We start from the raw sequence: 21,705 nt of genomic DNA, 5'->3' as shown, positions 1-21,705 counted from the left end.
GACCAGTATCCCTTCTTTCTTTTCTCTCCAAAACTCTTGAACGTGCCGTCCTTGGCCAGCTCTCCCGCTATCTCTCTCTGAATGACCTTCTTGATCCAAATCAGTCAGGTTTCAAGACTAGTCATTCAACTGACACTGCTCTCCTCTGTATCACGGAGGCGCTCCGCACTGCTAAAGCTAACTCTCTCTCCTCTGCTCTCATCCTTCTAGATCTATCGGCTGCCTTCGATACTGTGAACCATCAGATCCTCCTCTCCACCCTCTCCGAGTTGGGCATCTCCGGCGCGGCCCACGCTTGGATTGCGTCCTACCTGACAGGCCGCTCCTACCAGGTGGCGTGGCGAGAATCTGTCTCCTCACCACGCGCTCTCACCACTGGTGTCCCCCAGGGCTCTGTTCTTGGCCCTCTCCTATTCTCGCTATACACCAAGTCACTTGGCTCTGTCATAACCTCACATGGTCTCTCCTATCATTGCTATGCAGACGACACACAATTAATCTTCTCCTTTCCCCTTCTGACGACCAGGTGGCGAATCGCATCTCTGCATGTCTGGCAGACATATCAGTGTGGATGACGGATCACCACCTCAAGCTGAACCTCGGCAAGACGGAGCTGCTCTTCCTCCCGGGGAAGGACTGCCCGTTCCATGATCTCGCCATCACGGTTGACAACTCCATTGTGTCCTCCTCCCAGAGCGCCAAGAACCTTGGCGTGATCCTGGACAACACCCTGTCGTTCTCAACCAACATCAAGGCGGTGGCCCGTTCCTGTAGGTTCATGCTCTACAACATCCGCAGAGTACGACCCTGCCTCACACAGGAAGCGGCGCAGGTCCTAATCCAGGCACTTGTCATCTCCCGTCTGGATTACTGCAACTCGCTGTTGGCTGGGCTCCCTGCCTGTGCCATTAAACCCTTCAACTCATCCAGAACGCCGCAGCCCGTCTGGTGTTCAACCTTCCCAAGTTCTCTCACGTCACCCCGCTCCTCCGTTCTCTCCACTGGCTTCCAGTTGAAGCTCGCATCCGCTACAAGACCATGGTGCTTGCCTATGGAGCTGTGAGGGGAACAGCACCTCAGTACCTCCAGGCTCTGATCAGGCCCTACACCCAAACAAGGGCACTGCGTTCATCCACCTCTGGCCTGCTCGCCTCCCTACCACTGAGGAAGTACAGCTCCCGCTCAGCCCAGTCAAAACTGTTCGCTGCGCTGGCCCCCCAATGGTGGAACAAACTCCCTCACGACGCCAGGACAGCGGAGTCAATCACCACCTTCCGGAGACACCTGAAACCCCACCTCTTTAAGGAATACCTAGGATAGGATAAGTAATCCCTCTCACCCCCCCCCTTTAAGATTTAGATGCACTATTGTAAAGTGACTGTTCCACTGGATGTCATAAGATGAATGCACCAATTTGTAAGTCGCTCTGGATAAGAGCGTCTGCTAAATGACTTAAATGTAAATGTAAATGTAACTAGTGGAAACCCACCCATTCTGACAGAGGAGAGGGCGGGAGCCTGGGTGAAAGAGAGCGGGGCCATGGTCAGCAACAGGAAGAGGAAGTAAATCGACAGCAGCAGCGCTGGCAGAGCCGGCATCTTCCACTGCTCCTCATGGAGAATGGTCTTCTGGCTGCCTGGTCCACCACCTGCTGGACGGGAGGACTCATTACAACACAGATAATATATAACTACATGACATAATAAACAGCTCAATTACATAATACCCGCCTGACTAGGGGAGAATCTCAATTCCATACTCCTCGCGTCCTCTCTCCTCGCCTCCTTCTTAAAACCAATTGGATGAGAAAGCCAGAGGTCCTTCCCCTCTGACCTTCTCCTCTAATGGGTTTTAAGGAGGTGAGGAGAGAGTATGCTAGGAGTTTGCAATTGAGATTCTCCTTAGGACTTCATGTATTTCAGAGGTAAGGAGGCAGCACACATTCACATAGTTCACACTCACATAGAAACTCACATGGCTACCAGAATTAGTCACTCAAGGAAAACTTCTCGAGCACAAAGCGATTAAATAGTGGAAGCAATGAGAGAGCAATAGAGAGAGAGAGAAAGAGAGAGAGAGAGAGAGAGAGAGAGAGAGAGAGAGAGAGAGAGAGAGAGAGAGAGAGAGAGAGAGAGAGAGAGAGAGAAAGAAAGAAAGAAAGAAAGAAAGAAAGAAAGAAAGAAAAATAAAAAAATGGGCAGAGAGAGAGCTTTAGGTATTGAAAATAATGTAATTGGCTGAGGAGGCATGACAAAATCTTCAAAGTAGATTAAAGCTACAGCAGTGAGATTTAGGGAGGGCCGGTATAACTGAACACAGGAAGAAGCCATGGGGTAAAACAAATCGAATATAGTTCCTTCACATCCCAGAACTTCATCTGTACTCTGGACAGTCAGTCATTTTGTCAACTGTCTGATTTGTTACCCCTGCTAAATGTTTATCTTTCCTGCCAATGACAAATGTAATTTAAATTGAAAGAGTTGAGCAGGACAGGTTGACAAGGCAAGAGACTGAGGGAGCGCAAGACAGTGCGAGAGGAGCGGTAATAGATAAAGAAGAAGAATGGAGTTGATATTATAGAAAGAGAGAGAGAGAGAGAGAGAGAGAGAGAGAGAGAGAGAGAGAGAGAGAGAGAGAGAGAGAGAGAGAAAGAGAAAGAGAAAGAGAGAGAGACAGACAGACAGAGAGAGCATGAGAGAGCTGTACTGAGTGACAGAAAATGTAGTAGGAATAGACACGGTACAGACTGTAGGAGCAAATGGGAAATGGAGCCTGGTAGAAATAAACAAAATAGTGATCCTAATTAATTAGGAGCTTCCAGTAGGCTGTAAGTGGTGTCATGTAGCAAGCCTGCTGTTACAAAACATTGCACCTCCGGGTGTATTAGCTTAAAGAGGCAATCTGCGAATGCTACATCAATTCTTTTACTTTTAAAAGAATTATGAACTCAGCAAAAAAAGAAACAGCCCTTTTTCAGGACCCTGTCTTTCAAAGGTAATTGGCAAAAATCCAAATAACTTCACAGACCTTCATTGTAAAGGGTTTAAACACTGTTTCCCATGCTTGTTCAATGAACCATAAACAATTAATGAACATGCACCTGTGGAACGGTCGTTAAGTCACTAACAGCTTTACAGATGGTAGGCAATTAAGGTCACAGTTATGAAAACTTAGGACACTAAAGAGGCCTTTCTACTGACTCTGAAAAACACCAAAAGAAAGATGCCCAGGATCCCTGCTCAACTGTGTGAACGTGCCTTAGGCATGCTGCAAGGAGGCATGAGGACTGCAAATATGGCCAGGGCTATAAATTGCCATGTCTGTACTGTGAGACGACTAAGAGAATGTTACAGGGAGACAGGAAGGACAGCTGATCGTCCTTGCAGTGGCAGACCACGTTTAACAACACCTGCACAGGATTGGAACATCTGAACATCACACCTGCGGGACAGGTACAGGATGGCAACAACAACTGCCCGAGTTACACCAGGAATGCACAATCCCTCCATCAGTGCTCAGACTGTCCGCAATAGGCTGAGAGAGGCTGAACTGAGGGCTTGTAGGTCCTCACCAGACATTACCGGCATCAACGTCGCCTGTAGGCACAAACCCATCGTCGCTGGACCAGACAGGACTGGCAAAAAGTGCTCTTCACTGACGAGTCGTGGTTTTGTCTCACTAGGGGTGATGGTCAGATTCGCGTTTATCGTTGAAGGAATGAGTGTTACACCGAGGGCTGTACTCAGGAGGGGGATCGATTTGGAGGGTCCATCATCGTCTGGGGCGGTGTGTCACAGCATCATCGGACTGAGCTTGTTGTCATTACAGGCAATCTCAACGCTGTGCGTTACAGGGAAGACATCCTCCTCTCTCATGTGGTACCCTTCCTGCAGGCTCATCCTGACATGACCCTCCAGCATGACAATGCCACCAGCCATACTGCTCATTCTGTGCGTGATTTCCTGCAAGACAGGAATGTCAGTGTTCTGCCATGGCCAGCGAAGAGCCTGGATCTCAATCCCATTGAGCACGTCTGGGACCTGTTGGATCGGAGGGTGAGGGCTAGGGCCATTCCCCTCAGAAATGTCCGGGAACTTGCAGGTGCCTTGGTGGAATAGTGGGGTAACATCTTACAGCAAGAACTGGCAAATCTGGTGCAGTCCATGAGGACATGCACTGCAGTACTTAATGCAGCTGGTGGCCACACCAGATACTGACTTACTTTTGATTTTGACCCCCCTTTTTTCAGGGACACATTATTCCATTTCTGTTAGTCACATGTCTGTGGCACTTGTTCAGTTTATGTCTCAGTTGTTGAATCTTGTTATGTTCATACAAATATTTACACATGTTAAGTTTGCTGACAATAAACACAGTTGACAGTGAGAGAATGTTTATTTTTTTCCCTGAGTTTACATATGCGCACATTGCTTCTTAAAGAATATACTTTCTAGAATCCTCATGAGCTTAGTTCAACTGTTGGACCCCATCAGAACCCAAAATATATGCTTGTTTTACAGAACATGGTGAAAACTATGATGTTGAGCTCTTCGATGGTGAGTTGTTGCACCCATAGCCCTATCTATGAGAGTGGTTACATTTCTCCAGCCCCATCCCTCAGCTGTTTACCAAAACACCGGTGGGTTTTTTATTTGATATTGTTTGAACTTCAGATTGCCCAAGAGGGGATTACAAACAATAGTTATTTTCCTTCAAATAAAATGGCAAATATCAACATGGAGTTTTCTTATCCTTATTAAATCTTATCTGATAGCTTTTTACCGTGTTAAACAATATGGTCCTGATAACAAATATACCTCACATTATTTCCGCTGCTTTGAAAGTGTTTTTGGTCCAGTTTGAAGAGGTTTAAAAACTGAAATGACAATTTCAACGAACACTTGAGTCAACATTAGCTCCTCTTCGTCTTTCAAGTAAAAGGCCGTTTAAGTGGCCATAAGCTACTCTGATGTGCGGAAGACAGCCCCCACAAATACTCAACGTCACAAAGGAAAGATCCGGATCAACTGTTAGTCTGTTGGGTAATGAGACTTAATACCTTCCCTAAATATAGGATATTAGCATTATGTTCCTGGGGGATAAGACTGTTTTGTTTTGCTTTGCCGGCATCACGGAGCCGTCTTGCTGACTCAAACGCTATAATGAGATGGTAATCCTTTCAAATAGCCCCAGACACACAACACATTTCTCCCTCCGAACAGAAGGATGGGTTCAACACAGGTACACACTCTTCCCCTGCGCCTTCTTCTGACAGCTAGCATGCCACTGTAGGCTACCATCATCGCATGCGGCACAAACAGAAATGACAGAGGGGGCCAAATTGATTTGGAATGGGTAGTGGACGGTGAACGGTGGCAACTAGCTATATTGTTTACTTGGACTCCACTAATTGTGGTTTTGATGTCTCTCTGTCTTCTTGAATGTAAACTGTGGTCCATTGTCTAATACAAATGGTTAGGGAAAACACCCTAGACACTAAATTGTTTAGTTAATGCATTGCACATTCTGACAAAAATGGTTGTTCTACTATTGTTACCAGCTGTGTATATGTACAGCTGTCTGCACTGTACGCTGTACTGTAAATATAGAGTTCATGAATACATGTACCAAAGACATGCACTGTGCATGGTTTTCCCATGTTGCTTCAGCTGTTCATTCCAGGTTTACTCTGTGGTAGATGTGTTTCTCTACTCCAATCCTTGTCAAAGCACTCGATCACAAACATGGAGAAAAGGAGGGATGGATGGATGGATAGGCAGAGGAGAAGCCACTGCTACTACAGTGTGAAGGTGAGGGCTGACCTCTGTGGCCTGACTGCGCTGAGCTGCAGATGAGCACATGAGACATCACACCAGCGGATAACGAGTGAGAGTACAGCATCAGCAAAGACAGAAGGAGAGAGGGGGGAGAAAGGTTGATTGGAAGGAGAGATGGGGGAGAGGTAGATGGGAAGGAGGCAGGGTGGATATATGTTACATATTGGCAGCAGGGTAACTGCAATATAACATTTGAGTGTAGAGAGTACAGAAAGCCATACAAATTTGTCAAGTTTGAGAAAAATACAAAATTTGTTGTCCAACCTGACCAAGCTTACACATGTAAAACAAGGTCATACGGCTGGAATATACTGTTGCACAACCTTGACTGGTCCCGAGAACACGTTCTCAATTCTACGAGCTAAAGAACACAGAGAGCTAGCTAGCTACAAGGGATGTGCATAGCAAACATATTCTAAGCCTGGTAAAAAAAATGATACAGTACAATCTACAACAAGATAATACCTTACACAGAGACACATTAAATTAAGGTACATTTAACAGAGGCTTGGCCAAAGAATAAAGATAGCTAACTGCAAGGGATGCTCATAGTAAGTAGACTCTAAGCCTTATAGAACATTAAAATACCACTAACTGATCTAGTCATAACATGTGGATGCTATTTGGGGTGCATTCAAATGCTGACCTGTTTTGCAATTGCAAATTCAACCATTAATACCCCCCTATAAATTCTGATCTAATGTTAGGTTAACCTACACCATGCAATATCAGCATCCCTTCTCCCCCTGCAGCTGTAGGCTCTCTGCCAGTCTTTCACTGTCAGCAGTGAGCCAAATGACAGTCTAACACCCCTAGGGCCTTCACCACATCCACTGCTCCTATAAAAAGTAGAGCCATGCTAAGTCAAATATGAGTTAATCAGAGTGCTGCTAAAATTAAACAAAATGGCCCCCGAGCTATGACAGGTTCTTCTGCTCTATGGAGTTATGCTCCACAGTATGTGACAGAGAACACTCTCCCTCTCCTTATCTCTCTCGCAATTTGACAGGGGACACCGTTCTTGGAATTGGTTGATGTAAAAGGAAGTGGGATTGAGACCGTTTTCGCGAAAGCAGGGAACCCATAGCTAGCAGTGGGCTTCCGGTCAGGTAGAAGCATTATTGTTGTTTTCATTTTGTGCATGCTTTATGAACGCTGTTCTACATTAAATATTTACGTCGAGAGTTAATTAGCGGAGCTGGGAATGACTCCTCTGGAGTAGCTTAGGACAGACTTCCTCTTATAATTACCTCCATTGCTTCAAACACTGGGAACGCCGGGCTGTCCCTATAGCGACCGAGTCACTCGATATACCAGTAGCTTCTGCATTCAGCAACTGCAGCTTTGCCATGCCACCACAAAGCTGTTCAACATATAAATAGAGGGAATGTTTTCAGTTTGATGTGCCAGGCAGCCAGGTGTAATTGTAACCTACCATATGTCTCAGTATACATACTTACTCACTAATTAGTATGCATAGCATGTCCGTTTGCTTCATACTATAGGCTTATATCATCATGTCTTCCAGTGTGGCTGAGTTTACACAGGCAGGCATAACTTTGATCTTTTAATTGGCCTTTTGACCACTAACATAAGATGTTTTTCACATTAGATATTTTATCAAGCAGATCGTATTGGTCCAAAGACCAATTATTATTATTTATTTATTTAACGGAATTTGGCTCCTTGTGTAAAGACATGTTCAGACTTGTCAATCGGTGTAACAACTGTACAAAAACAAAAAAAATTACAATTTCGAACGAGCTGCCGCAGTAAATTGCATATCCTCTCTGATCAAGAGGAAAACATTTCCCTCAAGCTTCGTTACCTGTATTAATTCTCTCAACGTGTGTCAATTCAGATTCATTACAGGCTGGCTAGTGTTTAATGGAAATCTACCCAATGTCACTCCCCCCCTCTCCTCTCTTCTCCGCATCCAAAGAAAAAAGCAGGAGTGGCTTGATTTATGGGAGGTAAAGGAAATAGTTTAAAGAGCTTTCTGCCTCTCGCATAGTAATAATGTCCTCCTTTTGCTTTCTGGCAGAGTGTAATTTTCCAAAAATGGTCAGATCTGGGCGCTAAATTCAAAGTCTGCCATTAATCACAGTATTTGATTATGACACAACACACATTCCCTGGAATTACGCTGGGCGGATAGTGGTGAGGAAAAACGGTCGAGGTGCTGGGATGCGAGTACTGAGTGAAAAATCCCTGGATCGCTTTTCCTCTCTCTCCCCTCTCCGTCAGTGCTTTGGTTATTTTTTAAATGGCCTATTAGAAGACATCACTGTCTGTTTGATCCGATCTGATATAAATATTTCATGTTTACTGTAAAACAGGAAATGTAGACATACGGTTCCTCGTGTAACGTTATACAGAGCGGGCAGGAAGAGGTGGCCGGGATTTGTAATGAAAGAGAGATTCATCAAAAACAAAGCGGTAGATTAACATAGAGGGAACAGAGAACGAAGGAGGCTGAAATGGGTGAAAAGAGGGGAGAGCGGGAGCAAGAGAGTTTTAGAGAAGGGTTATTTGCGGCCAGTGTTGATTCGTGATCCTTATAACAAGCTTTTCTATGCTACAGTACGACACGCTGAAGTAAGAGAATAAAGTGTTAAATCCCTCAATTAATAACACTTACATTTTACATTCGTCAATAGCGTCATCATCAGCCCTCATTGGTTTCTATCAACATCATTCTATACTTTGCACAAAAAGATCACTCAAACCAGAATATTGAGGCATATCTTGCATCTACATTTCTAAGATCATTAGAACCAGAATGTTGAGGCACATCTTGCCATCTACATGTATTAGACTACTGTAATCGGTTGGTAAGAGGCGATGCAAATTGTTGGGGATTTTGTTCTGTAATGGACAATAAAGATTTGTGAAATTCAAATAGAGTTTATATGAATCAGCCTCCCTCTTGCTGTAATCCATATGCATACAAATTGACCTACCACTGTGGGGTTGGTAATTATTGACAACCTTCATAAAGACGAGTAAAAAAAACTGTATAGAATACATCATTCAAATACTGAGCTATTGTATGCTTTAAAAAATTGAGAAATGATATTATTTTTAACGAATATAATAACAATAATATTTATAAATGATTGGAAATGAGCAACATTTTCTCTCAGACTCATTACAACATGTGTAGAATAGAATGAGATCATCTATACAACTGCTAATTCTTCTCTCTGCCACATGGCAACATGGCAGGAAATTTGCTTTAAAACAGCAATCATTTCTCTCAGCATCATGGCAAAATGTGTAGAATAGCAGGAAATTAGCTTTACAAATGCTACATTCTCTCAGCCTCATTGCAACGTGTGTAAAATAGTATGAGATTGGCTATAAAACTGCACATATGTCTCTTTGCCCCGTGGCAAAATGTGTAGATTTGTACGAAGCTGTTACACCCCCCCCCCCCCCCCCCCCCCCCCCCCCAAAAAAAAACATCCTGCAAAAAATATATTATTCAAGCTGTCCATAGCACCGGCTCCAATCCAAGTTCCAATGCCAGGCATTTCCTTTTGTTGAATGACATGAAAATAGAGCTCTTTGGCCATGCACACTGGCGGTCGGTTAAGCATCAAAAGAAATATGGAAATGCAGAAAAGATCCCCCTACCAACTGAAAAATATGGTGGTGGATATTTGATGTTATGGGGCTATTTTGTTTCCACTGGTCCTTGTTAAGGTCAATGGCATCATGACTTTTACCCAGAACCAGGAACTTTTAGCCTAACACCTGGTTGATACTGGTTGATCCACAAGTGGATCTTCTAGAAAGACAATGACCCCAAGCACACATGTAAATACACCCCCCAAAAATATATAATTTACAGCAAAATCAACATTTTGCAATGGCCATCTCAGTCTCCGGACTTGAACCCCATAAAAAAAATATGTGGTTTGAATTGAAGAGGGCACTCCATAAAACACAGACGATGGATATCAAGGATCTGGAAAGATTCTGTAAGGAGGAATGGTCTAAGATCCATTCCGATGTGTTCTCCAATCTCATAAAACATTTTCGATAAAGGCTCAGTGCCGTGATCCACACAAGGTGAGGTATTGAAATCATTTTGACCATTATATTTGTGAAAACAAAATAAATTACTTGTCAAACAAATTCAAACAATTTCTCTTAGCAATTGAGTCTGAAATAATATTTGAAAAAATAATTACCATATAGAATATAGCACAGTATTAGTATTATTTATTGTATACAGTCCTTAAAAGATATTTTGGGCCAATATTTTTGGGCCCGACTATATCCATTCCAGCCAGGTTACAGGGAGAAAAAGCAGATAAGACACATTTGAAATAGATTACTACCAAAATGCCTGCAGATGACAGGTACAAAGCCAGTTGCCAAAGCCGGATTACAGGTGTAAAGCAGCGTGGATACAGACGCAATTTCAGGCATATCGCTAGTACAGTAACACAGGCCCCAGCTGAGATCCACAGACCAACAGCCTGACTTTTCTACATTCCAGATCCGTCTTGGTATAAATTGTATTATAGGCTATTAAATCTCTCATGTCATCCTCTCTTATCCCTAGCTTTTCTCTTCCATCTTGCTTTCTCAATTTTTGTCTGTAATGCGATTGAGGCATAGCCCTTTGTAGCATACTGTGTAAAGCAAAGGACGTGCAGAGCTTTCGAAACATACGGCCAAATGAAGTGCTTAATGCTATTGTTGGACTCTTCACATTGTATGGAATGGCCGATCCAGTAGACTACTACTAATAATAAGCCTACTACTACTACTGCACTACAACAACTGCTATTACTACTACACTACAACATGTAATATTACTACTTCACTACAACAACTGCTATTACTACTACACTAGAACATGTAATATTACTACTACACTACAACATGTAATATTACTACTACCCTACAACATGTAATATTACTACTACACTACAACATGTAATATTACTACTACCCTACAACATGTAATATTACTACTACACTACAACATGTAATATTACTACTTCACTACAACAACTGCTATTACTACTACACTAGAACATGTAATATTACTACTACACTAGAACATGTAATATTACTACTACACTACAACATGTAATATTACTACTACCCTACAACATGTAATATTACTACTACACTACAACATGTAATATTACTACTACACTACAACATGTAATATTACTACTACACTACAACATGTAATATTACTACTTCACTACAACATGTAATATTACTACTACACTACAACATGTAATATTACTACTACACTACAACATGTAATATTACTACTACACTAGAACATGTAATATTACTACTACACTACAACATGTAATATTACTACTACCCTACAACATGTAATATTACTACTACACTACAACATGTAATATTACTACTACACTACAACATGTAATATTACTACTACACTACAACATGTAATATTACTACTTCACTACAACATTTAATATTACTACTACACTACAACATGTAATATTACTACTACACTAGAACATGTAATATTACTACTACACTACAACATGTAATATTACTACTTCACTAGAACATGTAATATTACTACTACACTAGAACATGTAATATTACTACTACACTACAACATGTAATATTACTACTTCACTACAACATGTAATATTACTACTACACTAGAACATGTAATATTACTACTACACTACAACATGTAATATTACTACTACACTAGAACAACATTGTACTTCTACACTCAACATGTAATATTACTACTACACTACAACATGTAATATTACTACTACACTAGAACATGTAATATTACTACTACACTACAACATGTAATATTACTACTACACTACAACATGTAATATTACTACTACACTACAACATGTAATATTACTACTTCACTACAACAACTGCTATTACTACTACACTATAACAAGTAATATTACTACTACACTACAACATGTAATATTACTACTACACTACAACATGTAATATTACTACTACACTACAACATGTAATATTACTACTACACTACAACATGTAATATTACTACTACACTACAACATGTAATATTACTACTACACTACAACATGTAATATTACTACTACACTACAACATGTAATATTACTACTACACTAGAACAAGCACTATTACTACACTGTAATACTATATTGACTAACCAGACAATCCTATTCACCGTATTAGGAAATACTGTAAATTGTGTTGATAATAGCCCCTCTGTTTGATCCAGTACATTCTTATTTTATGATAGGTGGGGCTTTGGTTAGTCATCTTTGGCAGGTTTCGAGTTCCCCTTATAATCTCCTCCATTCTGAGAATACCTAGTCTATATCAAAGGATGGCTGCAAACGGTGTCTTTTCAGCCAGGAAAGACTGTCTCTTTCTCTTACCCTCGGTCTCTCTTAGCCCTCGTCTGTCTCTCTTTGAAACCCTCTCTCCCAATGACTGTTTAGACCTATGGGCTCCCTCTCCCTTAATCTTTCCATCCCTCCCTCCCTCCCTCCCTCCCTCCCTCCCTCCCTCCCTCCCTCCCTCCCTCCCTCCCTCCCTCCCTCCCTCCCTCTCTCCCTCCCTCCCTCCCTCCCTGAGTAACGGAGGAGATGACAAGGTGTGAGCGGAGAGTCCTGGGGGTACTGAGTGACAGCTGGAGCGACACGGGCCATTGGAGACCATCCCAACACCAGTCCGTCGCTCACATTTAGTCCTCAACCCAGCCATCTTCAGATGCTGTCTATAGCCAACTGTTCATTCAATCGCACCACAACTGCTCTCCGGGACGCCTTGAGCCACAGGCTGCAAAACAAAAGACTGATTGGCCAAGCATCCCATTTTTTCCCCAAACTGACAGTTATCCACATTTCAATCGAACGGAACACAACGATGAGTAACATCGAGATGTTTCGAGTCGACAGAGAGGTGGGATGAGTAATGTTTGGCGCTCTAAGAAGGGATGTCTTTCGCAGCCTTCCCTCAACTAGAGGTCAAGAGAAGAAACGTATCGGTTTAGGATCTTTTTTGTTGTTTTGTTTGAAGTAGAAGACATTAGCTGGAAGGCAGATATAACCTGTTGACATTAAGGCAGAGGTAGCTCTATATCTATATTTTAACACACTTTTTGGCAATGACCTCCTCCCCGGCTCCTCTTGTTCATGTAATTGGTCTAACTATCACCTGTGCTGAAGAACAAAAGACGCCTTATATCCAACGTAATCCTCAGTGGTTAGCTAAATCTCCACTGACTGTTTACACATGCCAGTCTAACCGACAAGATGGTTTATAAAATGAGCGCAGGCAGAATGGAAATTACAACCAGTGACTCATAGGAGTCTTGAATGGAAACTGCTTGTGTAAATGAGGGTTAGAAAGTGTATTGAAAGCAGGTGCTTCCACGCAGGTGTGGTTCCTGAGTTAATTAAGCAGTTAACATACCATCATGCTGTGGGCCATGTGTGTGTGTGTGCGTGCGTGTCACTAGATCTCAACCCAGTTGAACACATGGGGAGATTCTGGAGCGGCACCTGAGACAGCGTTTTCCACCACCATCAACAAAACACCAAAAGATGGAATTTCTCGTGGAAGAATGGTGCCACAGCAGCATTTCACCGTACGGTCGTATTCGGCACATGTGACAAATAAAATGTGATTTGACATCCCACCAATAGAGTTCCAGACGCTTGTAGAATCAATGCCAAAGCGCATTGAAACTGTTCTGGCGGCTGACTCGTGGTGTCCCCAACGCCCTATTAAGACGCTATGCTCGTGTTTCCTTTATTTTGGCAGTGACCTGTACATACATGTACAAGAATATACATACATTTATTTTTTAACTAGTTGATTCATGCAAAGGTGTAATTACTGTGGCATCAGCCATAGCGATATCGAATTGAAGCAAAACTAAACTCTATATTTAGTGATTCCCCTGACATGGCGACCGTCTGCCACGGTGTCTCCTGGGTGGCCTTTGTTATAGATAATCCATAATGACTCGTCACATTAAAGGGTCCCCCCAGAGACAGGGGGGTACGGAAGCCTCTCCTCTGAACAAAAAAAAATGCATATTTGGACACTGAAGTTTTAGCCTAACGTAGTAACTGAAATGTGGACACTGGCTGTAGGCCTATAGCTCTCACATGTAGCCTAATATCATAGTATTGGTTGCAGTAAAATCTTACAACAAATGTTGATTTTGTCTTTGGAATAGGAGTGGAAAAACATGATTTATTTATTTGAGCATCTTGAGAGAATGCGAATGCAGTTAGTGACCGTGCAAACGTGCCGTCTTTGTCTGCGACATAAAAGCTGACAGTAGGCTATTTCAATCACAGAACATATCCATCCAAGATGAAATGAAATCTTATCCGTTTCATTTGGGATCGTTTTCACAGATTTTCATTTCTTTGAAAACGGTCAAACTGATATAATTAGGACATTCCACTGTTTTCTGTTGTTTTAGGGTAAGGGTTACGGTTTGGGTAAGGGTATGGGTATGGGTGTTAATGCTAAATTGTAATTATTTTGCCACTATGGCCTATTTATTGCCTTACCTCCCTAATCTTACTACATTTGCACACACTGTATATAGATTTTTCTATTGTGTTATTGACTGTACTTGTGTTTATGTGTAACTCTGTGTTGTTGTTTTTGTCCCACTGCTTTGCTTTATCTTGGCCAGGTCTCAGTTGTAAATGAGAACTTGTTCTCAACCGGCCCACCTGGTTAAATAAAGGTGAAATAAAATAAAAATAAAATTTAAAAAATGGGTTAAAGTTTAAGGTTAGGATAAGGGTTAAGGTTAGGGCTAGGTTTAGGGTTAGTAGATCATTCGTTAAAATGTTACTGCAGATAGTCAGTAGAGCATCGACAGATGGACGATCCAAATAAAGCGTTACAGAGACAAACTTTGTCAACTCGATTCAGCTTATTATTGATTCAATTTATTCCAATGTACTGGATTTTTTTTCTTCTTCTTGGGCAACAAGTAATGACAGAAGAGAAGCTGCAGGCCTATCGAATTACAGACTAAGTTGGCTAACAAATAGCTTACCAAATGTTTTTTGTTTTTTTTGTATGTTGAAAAACATCTTAAAACAGGGATGAAAGTGGCCTGAGTAGGCAGAGATGAATGGCCGGACCGTGACACGTGCAGAAAGCGCTGGACACGTCAATGACTTCAGGCTACAAGTGTCTCTAATGACAATCACTGAATGTCATTACACTTTCCATGCATCAAATTGCAGGTGTACAGTACATTGTTTTAGATGCTGGAATCATTGTAGAGTTGATCGAAACATGTGCAGGCAGCCTACTTTTTGAAGTGATTTGTTTGACAATCAGATAAATACATCATGCCTGGTTGTCTTCATGCCACATTAAAAGGTCATACATTTTTACAGTACTGTAGTAGTGTCTTTACCTTTATGCCCATAAAGAAATGTGTTCAGGCACATAGGAGGTCCCGCACTATCTGTTAAAATATTGTTCCGCCGTCCCTGCGTTACCGGTAGTTACCTGTCATCAGACCAATCATACTGAGCAGGTGCACATGATGAAGTCACACCTATGCGCTAGGATCACACTGAGCGTGTGCAGTAGAATGATGCGAAGCGTGCTGTGCAGTGTGATTTTAGCGTCTATATCAAAGTACTGTATTAATACAGATATTTTGGGTTTCATGGCATTGCATGTGAGTATATTGTGTTGCTTATCTGAAAAATGAGAGAATGTTATTCGGTGAAATATGTCGAACACCACCGCGGTTGTTCCTTGACTTTCTTCTGACTTATCTTCGACGGCCATTAACTAAGAGGTCAAAGGCCATGAAACCGCTCTACTTCTTTAGATTACGCCTTACAAATGTAAACAGGCTGTACAAAGACATACAGTTAGGTTTTAAACATACATTTGATTAAATCTGTCTTTTTCATTAAACTACGAAAACGGGATCATCCAGTTTTTGACTTCCGTCGTGTTTTTCTTTTTTTATGCAGCAGGAGCCACCGACGTTGCCATAGAAACCAGGAGTGAGGTAGAAAATCACCAACCATCATTCCATTTCATTGTTCGGAGTAATGAGAAACTACACATCATTGTGAAAAGAACTATAGCGTTAACTGAAAGCTTTCTTTGAAGTCTTTTCTCAAGTCGTTTTGAGGTCGCATTTTGATTTGATTCCAAAGAATTCCCATTTTCAACCTCTCTCAAACCTCCAATATCCTTCACACCTGTCTTTCAAATGTCATTAGCTCATTTGAAAAACATGGCCTTTCAAAAAGAGGCCGTAGACAAAACAACCCACGGGTGATATATGGGTCATAATAACTGGCTACAACAGGTAGCAATTTCAGAGCAATCCTTCTGAACAAGTGGACCCTTGCTTATCTCTTATCTCCCTCTTTTTGCAGTCTTTTTCCAGTTCTTTCATTCACTTCCCATCCTCCCTAAGGCTACCTTCTCCTCCCCTCCTATTCTTTCTCTGCCCCCTACCTTCCTGTCTCCCTCTTTCATGTGAGCATATGGCCCTGTGTAACGTAATGCTAAACCACCGGTCTGACAGGCAGAGAGCGCTAGCCACCTCTGATCAAACAGGGTGAAGGGGGGGGGGGGGTTCTCGGATCATGTCCCCAGGGAACCTGCCTGTTGGGAGGCAGGACAGGGGGATGAGAAGGATGGGGAGGGGGCTGAAATGCTGAATCATAGACACGGGCAACATGCGATTGTTCATTGAGATTCTGCACTGTCCCCCTCCATCCACCAGCTATTGTCAAACCAGGCGTAAAGTAGGGCATTGTCTACGATACATACACACCGACTCAGGCGTATAACTACAGAGCAGTCAGAAAGACACACATGGGACTAGCCTGCGGTGGTGGATTTGCAAAGCAAATCAATAGGCCGATCCTGAAACGGGCCCTTTCTTCAGCAACACTACTCGACTCACTGAATGGAGAGCAGTGTAGAGAGGGACCTGCCTAATAATTACCCCCTGGGGAGAACATGCAGTGCAGTGTAAGGGCAAGTATGCTTCGTCAATACACACTGTCCCTGCATAATACTCAACCAGTCAGTCATTCTGTGTACTATTTCTGCTTCGCTAGTGTATGAACTTGCATTTGGAACAGGTCACAAATCCAAGCAGATACTCACTTAAACACACCTACGTACTGTATATAACCAGATAATTAGGCAAACATAGGTTTACCTGCTAAGAAGCCGCCTTGACTTCCTGGCAAAGTACTAGTGCATTAAGATCTATTTAGAGCTAATACTCTGAAGCAAATTGATATCCTGTTATATAAGGGAGGTAAATATGGACTTTATTCATGGATTCTGGCACCGGAGTGAGATTTTGCTTCCTGTTAATGAGGTTGTAGTCTCTGTTGGCCTCCAGGAGACCTTTTGTATTCGGGGATACAGACTCGTATTTGTACACAGCTGCCGATTCACAGCCCGATTGGTGGACTTCTTTTTGTGTAATGAACACGACGAGGGAACATTATGTAGCCCTGCCGCACTGAGTAAATTTCACATTTAATTACAAAGACAGAGAGACCTGTAGTCTCTCGTCCCGCACGAAAAGACCTGCACTGATACAGTACACACACACACACACACACACACACACACACACACACACACACACACACACACACACACACACACACACACACACACACACACACACACACACACACACACACACACACACACACACACACACACACACACAAAGAAGACACACAGACTCACACAGATACCCTCAAGCTCCTAACACACACATAAACTAAATTAAATGCATGCTCTCGCTCATATTTGCACACTGATAATTACCTGCTTGCTCAGGCATACACACACAAGGACCTGCATCATCACACATGCGCAAATGCGCACACACACACACACACACACACAGACACACAGACAGATAGACATACAGACAGACACACAGAGACAGACAGACACACACACAAATCGCTTTTGTAAGCCTTCGTTGTATAATGCCTCCACCCGCTGTCCTTCACTGCAGCCACTTGTGTATGGGTGCTTTTTTGTTCAGTGTTTTTCAAACAGAGTAATCGCTTGCCAGGCAATTTTTAGCTCTGGTCGACGGGTGGGGGGAATTACGCAACGGACACTGTGCAAACTGAGACCCCCCCCCCCCCATTTCTGCTTCACACCATTGCTGGACCATGACACCAATAAAATGTTTACCAATCCTCTCTCCTTATTTCTCTCCTTTTCCCACCACCTCCCCTCCCTTCCTCTCCATCTCCCTCCTGGTCCTCTGTTGCCACGGCAGCAGTGTGAAAGAGAGGGAGCGAGGGAGGGACAGGAGAAAGAGAGGGAGGAGAGTGAGACATAAAATGCCATCTTGGTCATTTTGATAGTCAGCCTGCCTGTGGTTGTGTGTACGTGTGATTGTGCGCCTGTGTGGATGTGAGTGCGCGACTCTGCATGTGTTAGAGAATCTGTAATAAAGCTTTAGTAAGAGATAGAGATGGTGAGCTTGTTAGCGAGTGGATGAGTGACTATCGGAATGACAGACAGACAGCTGAGTTAGTAAGTGATTGAGCGGTTGAGTGAGTGAGTCATAAACCCCTAGGAAAGGTAACTAACTGTACAAGGCTACTAGTTAGTTTGGGCGAGTAACTCAAAACAACACACTCATGGGACTAACTTTTAACTATACATTTGTGGTGGTATGTTGGAAGTTTCTGCGCCACAAAAAGAGTGTCTCTGTTGTGGATCAATGGTGTGTTGTTGTGAAGCATGGTCACACCCTTTTCAAAGTTGGACCTACACTGCGGGCAGTTTTTTCTCAGTGGTCCAAGGGTCGGACGATCCTCGCTCAATATTTACTAGCTGAAAACACCAATTCAGAGAGCAGAAATCATCACTGTAAGGATCTCACACAAAGGAGACAGTCAGTTGTCCAGCCTAGATACCAGAAAAGGAACCTGCAGTACTTGAGTGTGTCTAGCGATTTGGGCGTTACCTGGATGACTGTTAGAAGACTTACAGCAACTTTCGAGGGGGGTATCCATTACTGTATTGATCTGTTTGTATCAGTGTTGGCATCGATTTGTACTGTATATAGCTATGTGTCCATGCAAATATGTTTCTAGTATATTTGATAGGTGTCCATCCTGTATATTGCTTGTGTGTGTGTGTGTGTGTGTGTGTGTGTGTGTGTGTGTGTGTGTGTGTGTGTGTGTGTGTGTGTGTGTGTGTGTGTGTGTGTGTGTGTGTGTGTGTGTGTGTGTGTGTGTGTGTGTGTGTGTGTGTGTGTGTGTGTGTGTGTGTGTCAGTTTCTAGCTATATGTTTCTTTGGGTGTTACCTCTCTCCATAACCTCGCTCTAGAGAGTCTCCTCTCTCTCTTCTCTCTGGCCAATGTGTGACATCATGCCCGGGCAAGAGCGATGGCTTCGGTAAACAACAGCTATTAACGGTGGCCGGGGGCGAGGAGAATCCTGGCGCACAAAAGGCTGACATTGACTGCACCACATTGGACTAATGTGAAACGCATAGAGCACACCGTTCCAAGACTCACCTTCAATAATGACGCTGATTCATGCTCCTATTGTTATTACTGTCAGATACACTTTCCACCTTAAAAGCAAACAAAATCGTCTGAAACACCCACCTCTGTCTCCTATCCCCTGCCCACCTACCTCCCCCTGTGCGTGTGTGATTCTCGGTTACCTACGCATATGTTGCTTTCCCTTTTATTGCGTCCTCTGTTGCACTCGCTTCGGTTTTTAGCTGACTACAATGGGCCTTTGAGGTTTCAGACTCTGTGTATTCTCTTTTCTTCTTGACTTCACCCTCCTGTCTTTCTCTTTACTCAGTCTGCCACTGCACTTCACATTTCTTCCTTTATACGTCTGTCTACGTTTTCACTCAAACCAACTGACGGATGATAGCTAGGACCACAGAGATACAATGCATTCAGAAAGCATTCAGACCCCTTGACTTTTTCCACATTTTGTTCTAAAATGGATTAAATGATTTGTTTCCCTCGTCAATCTACACACAATACCCCATAATGACCAAACGCAAACAGGTTTTTAGAAATGTTTGCTAATTTATTACAAATAAAAAACAGAAATACCTTATTTACATAAGTACATAAGGCACTTTGCTATGAGACTCGGAATTGAGCTCAGGTACATCCTGTTTTGGAAAGGCACACACCTCTCTATATATAGTCCCACAGTTGACAGTGCATGTCAGAGCAAAAACCAAGCGAAGAGGTCGAAGGAATTGTCCGTAAAGCTCTGAGACAGCACTGTGGAAGGGTACCAAAAAATATATGCAGCATTGAAGGTCCTCAAGAACACAGTGGCCTCCATCATTTTTAAATGGAAGAAGTTTGGAACCAACACTTCCTAGTGCTGGCCAGCCGGCCGGTCAGCCAGCCAAACTGAGCAATCGGGGGAGAAGTCCTAGGTCAGGCAGGTGACCAAGAATCCAATAGAGTTCCTCTGTGGACACAGGAGAACCGTCCAGAAGGACAACCATCTCTTCAGCACTCCACCAATCAGGCCTTAATCGTATAGTTGTCAGACATAAGCCACTCCTCAGTAAAAGGCACATGACAACCTAAAGGACTCTCAGACCATGAGAAACAAGATTCTCTGGTCTGATGAAACCAAGATTGAACAATTTGACCTGAATGCCAAGTGTCACATGTGGAGGAAACCTGGCACCATCCCTACGGTGAAGCATGGTAGTGGCAGCATCATGCTGTGGAGATGTTTTTCAGCATCAGGGACTGGGAGACTAGTCAGGATCGAGGGAAAGATGAACGAAGCAAAGTACAGAGAGATCCTTGATGAAAACCTTCTCCAGGACGCTCAGGACCTCAGACTGGGGCGAAGTATCACCTTCCAACAGGACAACGGCCCTAAGCACACAGCCAAGACAATGCAGGAGTGGCTTCGGGAAAATACTTTGAATGTCCTTGAGTGGCCCAGCCAGAGCCCGGACTTGAACCAGATCAAACATCTCTGGAGAGACCTGAAAATAGCTGTGCAGCGGCGCTCCCCATCCAACCTGACAGAGCTTGTGAGGATCTGCAGGGAAGAATGGGAGAAACTCCCCAAATACAGGTGTGCCAAAGTTGTAGTGTCATATCCAAGAAGGCTGTAATCACTGCCAAAGGTGCTTCAACAAAGTACTGAGGAAACGGTCTGAATACCTATGAAAATCTTTTACATTTGTATTTTTAATACATTTAGAAAATTTCTACTAACCTGTTTTTGCAGTGTCATGATGGGGTATTGTGTGTAGATTGATGAGGGGGGGGGACGATTTAATCCATTTTAGAATAAGGCTGTAACCTAACAAAATGTGGAAAACATCAAGGGGTCTGAATACTTCTCGAATGCACTGTAAGCGGTGGTCCCACCTAGCTATCTTAAAGATGAATGCGCTAACTGTAAGTCGCTCTGGATAAGAGCGTCTGCTAAAAGACTGAAATGTAAATGTAGATAAAACAACGTCTGGAACTGTACGTATTTATGGCTAGGACTGGTTCGATTTTGGGATATTCCTCATGGCTTTGAGGTGTTCTCAGGGGCGATGAAGAGGGGGAACGGAATGGATAATGGATGAGAGGTTTAGATTATTGGAACAAAGCTAGGCATTCCTCTTTGTCCCCCTGCCTCTCCGTGTTTCACCGTAGGTAATTAAGATCACAGCTTTTATGGTTCTCGCTCACAATGGATAGCTCCAGAGGCAGCGAGTGCCATGCCAAATCTCAGTTGAAACCTGGCAGATCCTCATATTGTGAATAGAATACAAATGTTTGCACACATGCATACCTACATACACACACACCCCCCC

The 21,705-nt window shown here is 43.0% G+C and overlaps 1 protein-coding gene across 3 annotated transcripts in view; it reads right to left on the bottom strand.

The window, feature by feature from the left end:
• The window catches only part of LOC124043557 (glutamate receptor ionotropic, kainate 5-like), a 99,946-nt gene that overhangs the window by 55,338 nt on the left and 22,903 nt on the right, over nucleotides 1–21,705 (bottom strand). For all 3 annotated transcript variants that reach the window (XM_046362261.1, XM_046362264.1, XM_046362263.1), the window contains one exon: nucleotides 1,490–1,648. In XM_046362261.1, the coding sequence (XP_046218217.1) occupies nucleotides 1,490–1,598 (109 nt within the window). In that variant the 5' untranslated portion in view covers nucleotides 1,599–1,648. The remainder of the gene's footprint in view (nucleotides 1–1,489; nucleotides 1,649–21,705) is intronic.

The sequence above is a fragment of the Oncorhynchus gorbuscha genome, linkage group LG09 (assembly GCF_021184085.1).
Source record: "Oncorhynchus gorbuscha isolate QuinsamMale2020 ecotype Even-year linkage group LG09, OgorEven_v1.0, whole genome shotgun sequence".
Classification (NCBI taxonomy): domain Eukaryota; kingdom Metazoa; phylum Chordata; class Actinopteri; order Salmoniformes; family Salmonidae; genus Oncorhynchus; species Oncorhynchus gorbuscha.
The sequence above is the reverse complement of the archived record's forward strand: the minus strand, read 5'-3'. Positions and strand labels throughout refer to the sequence as shown.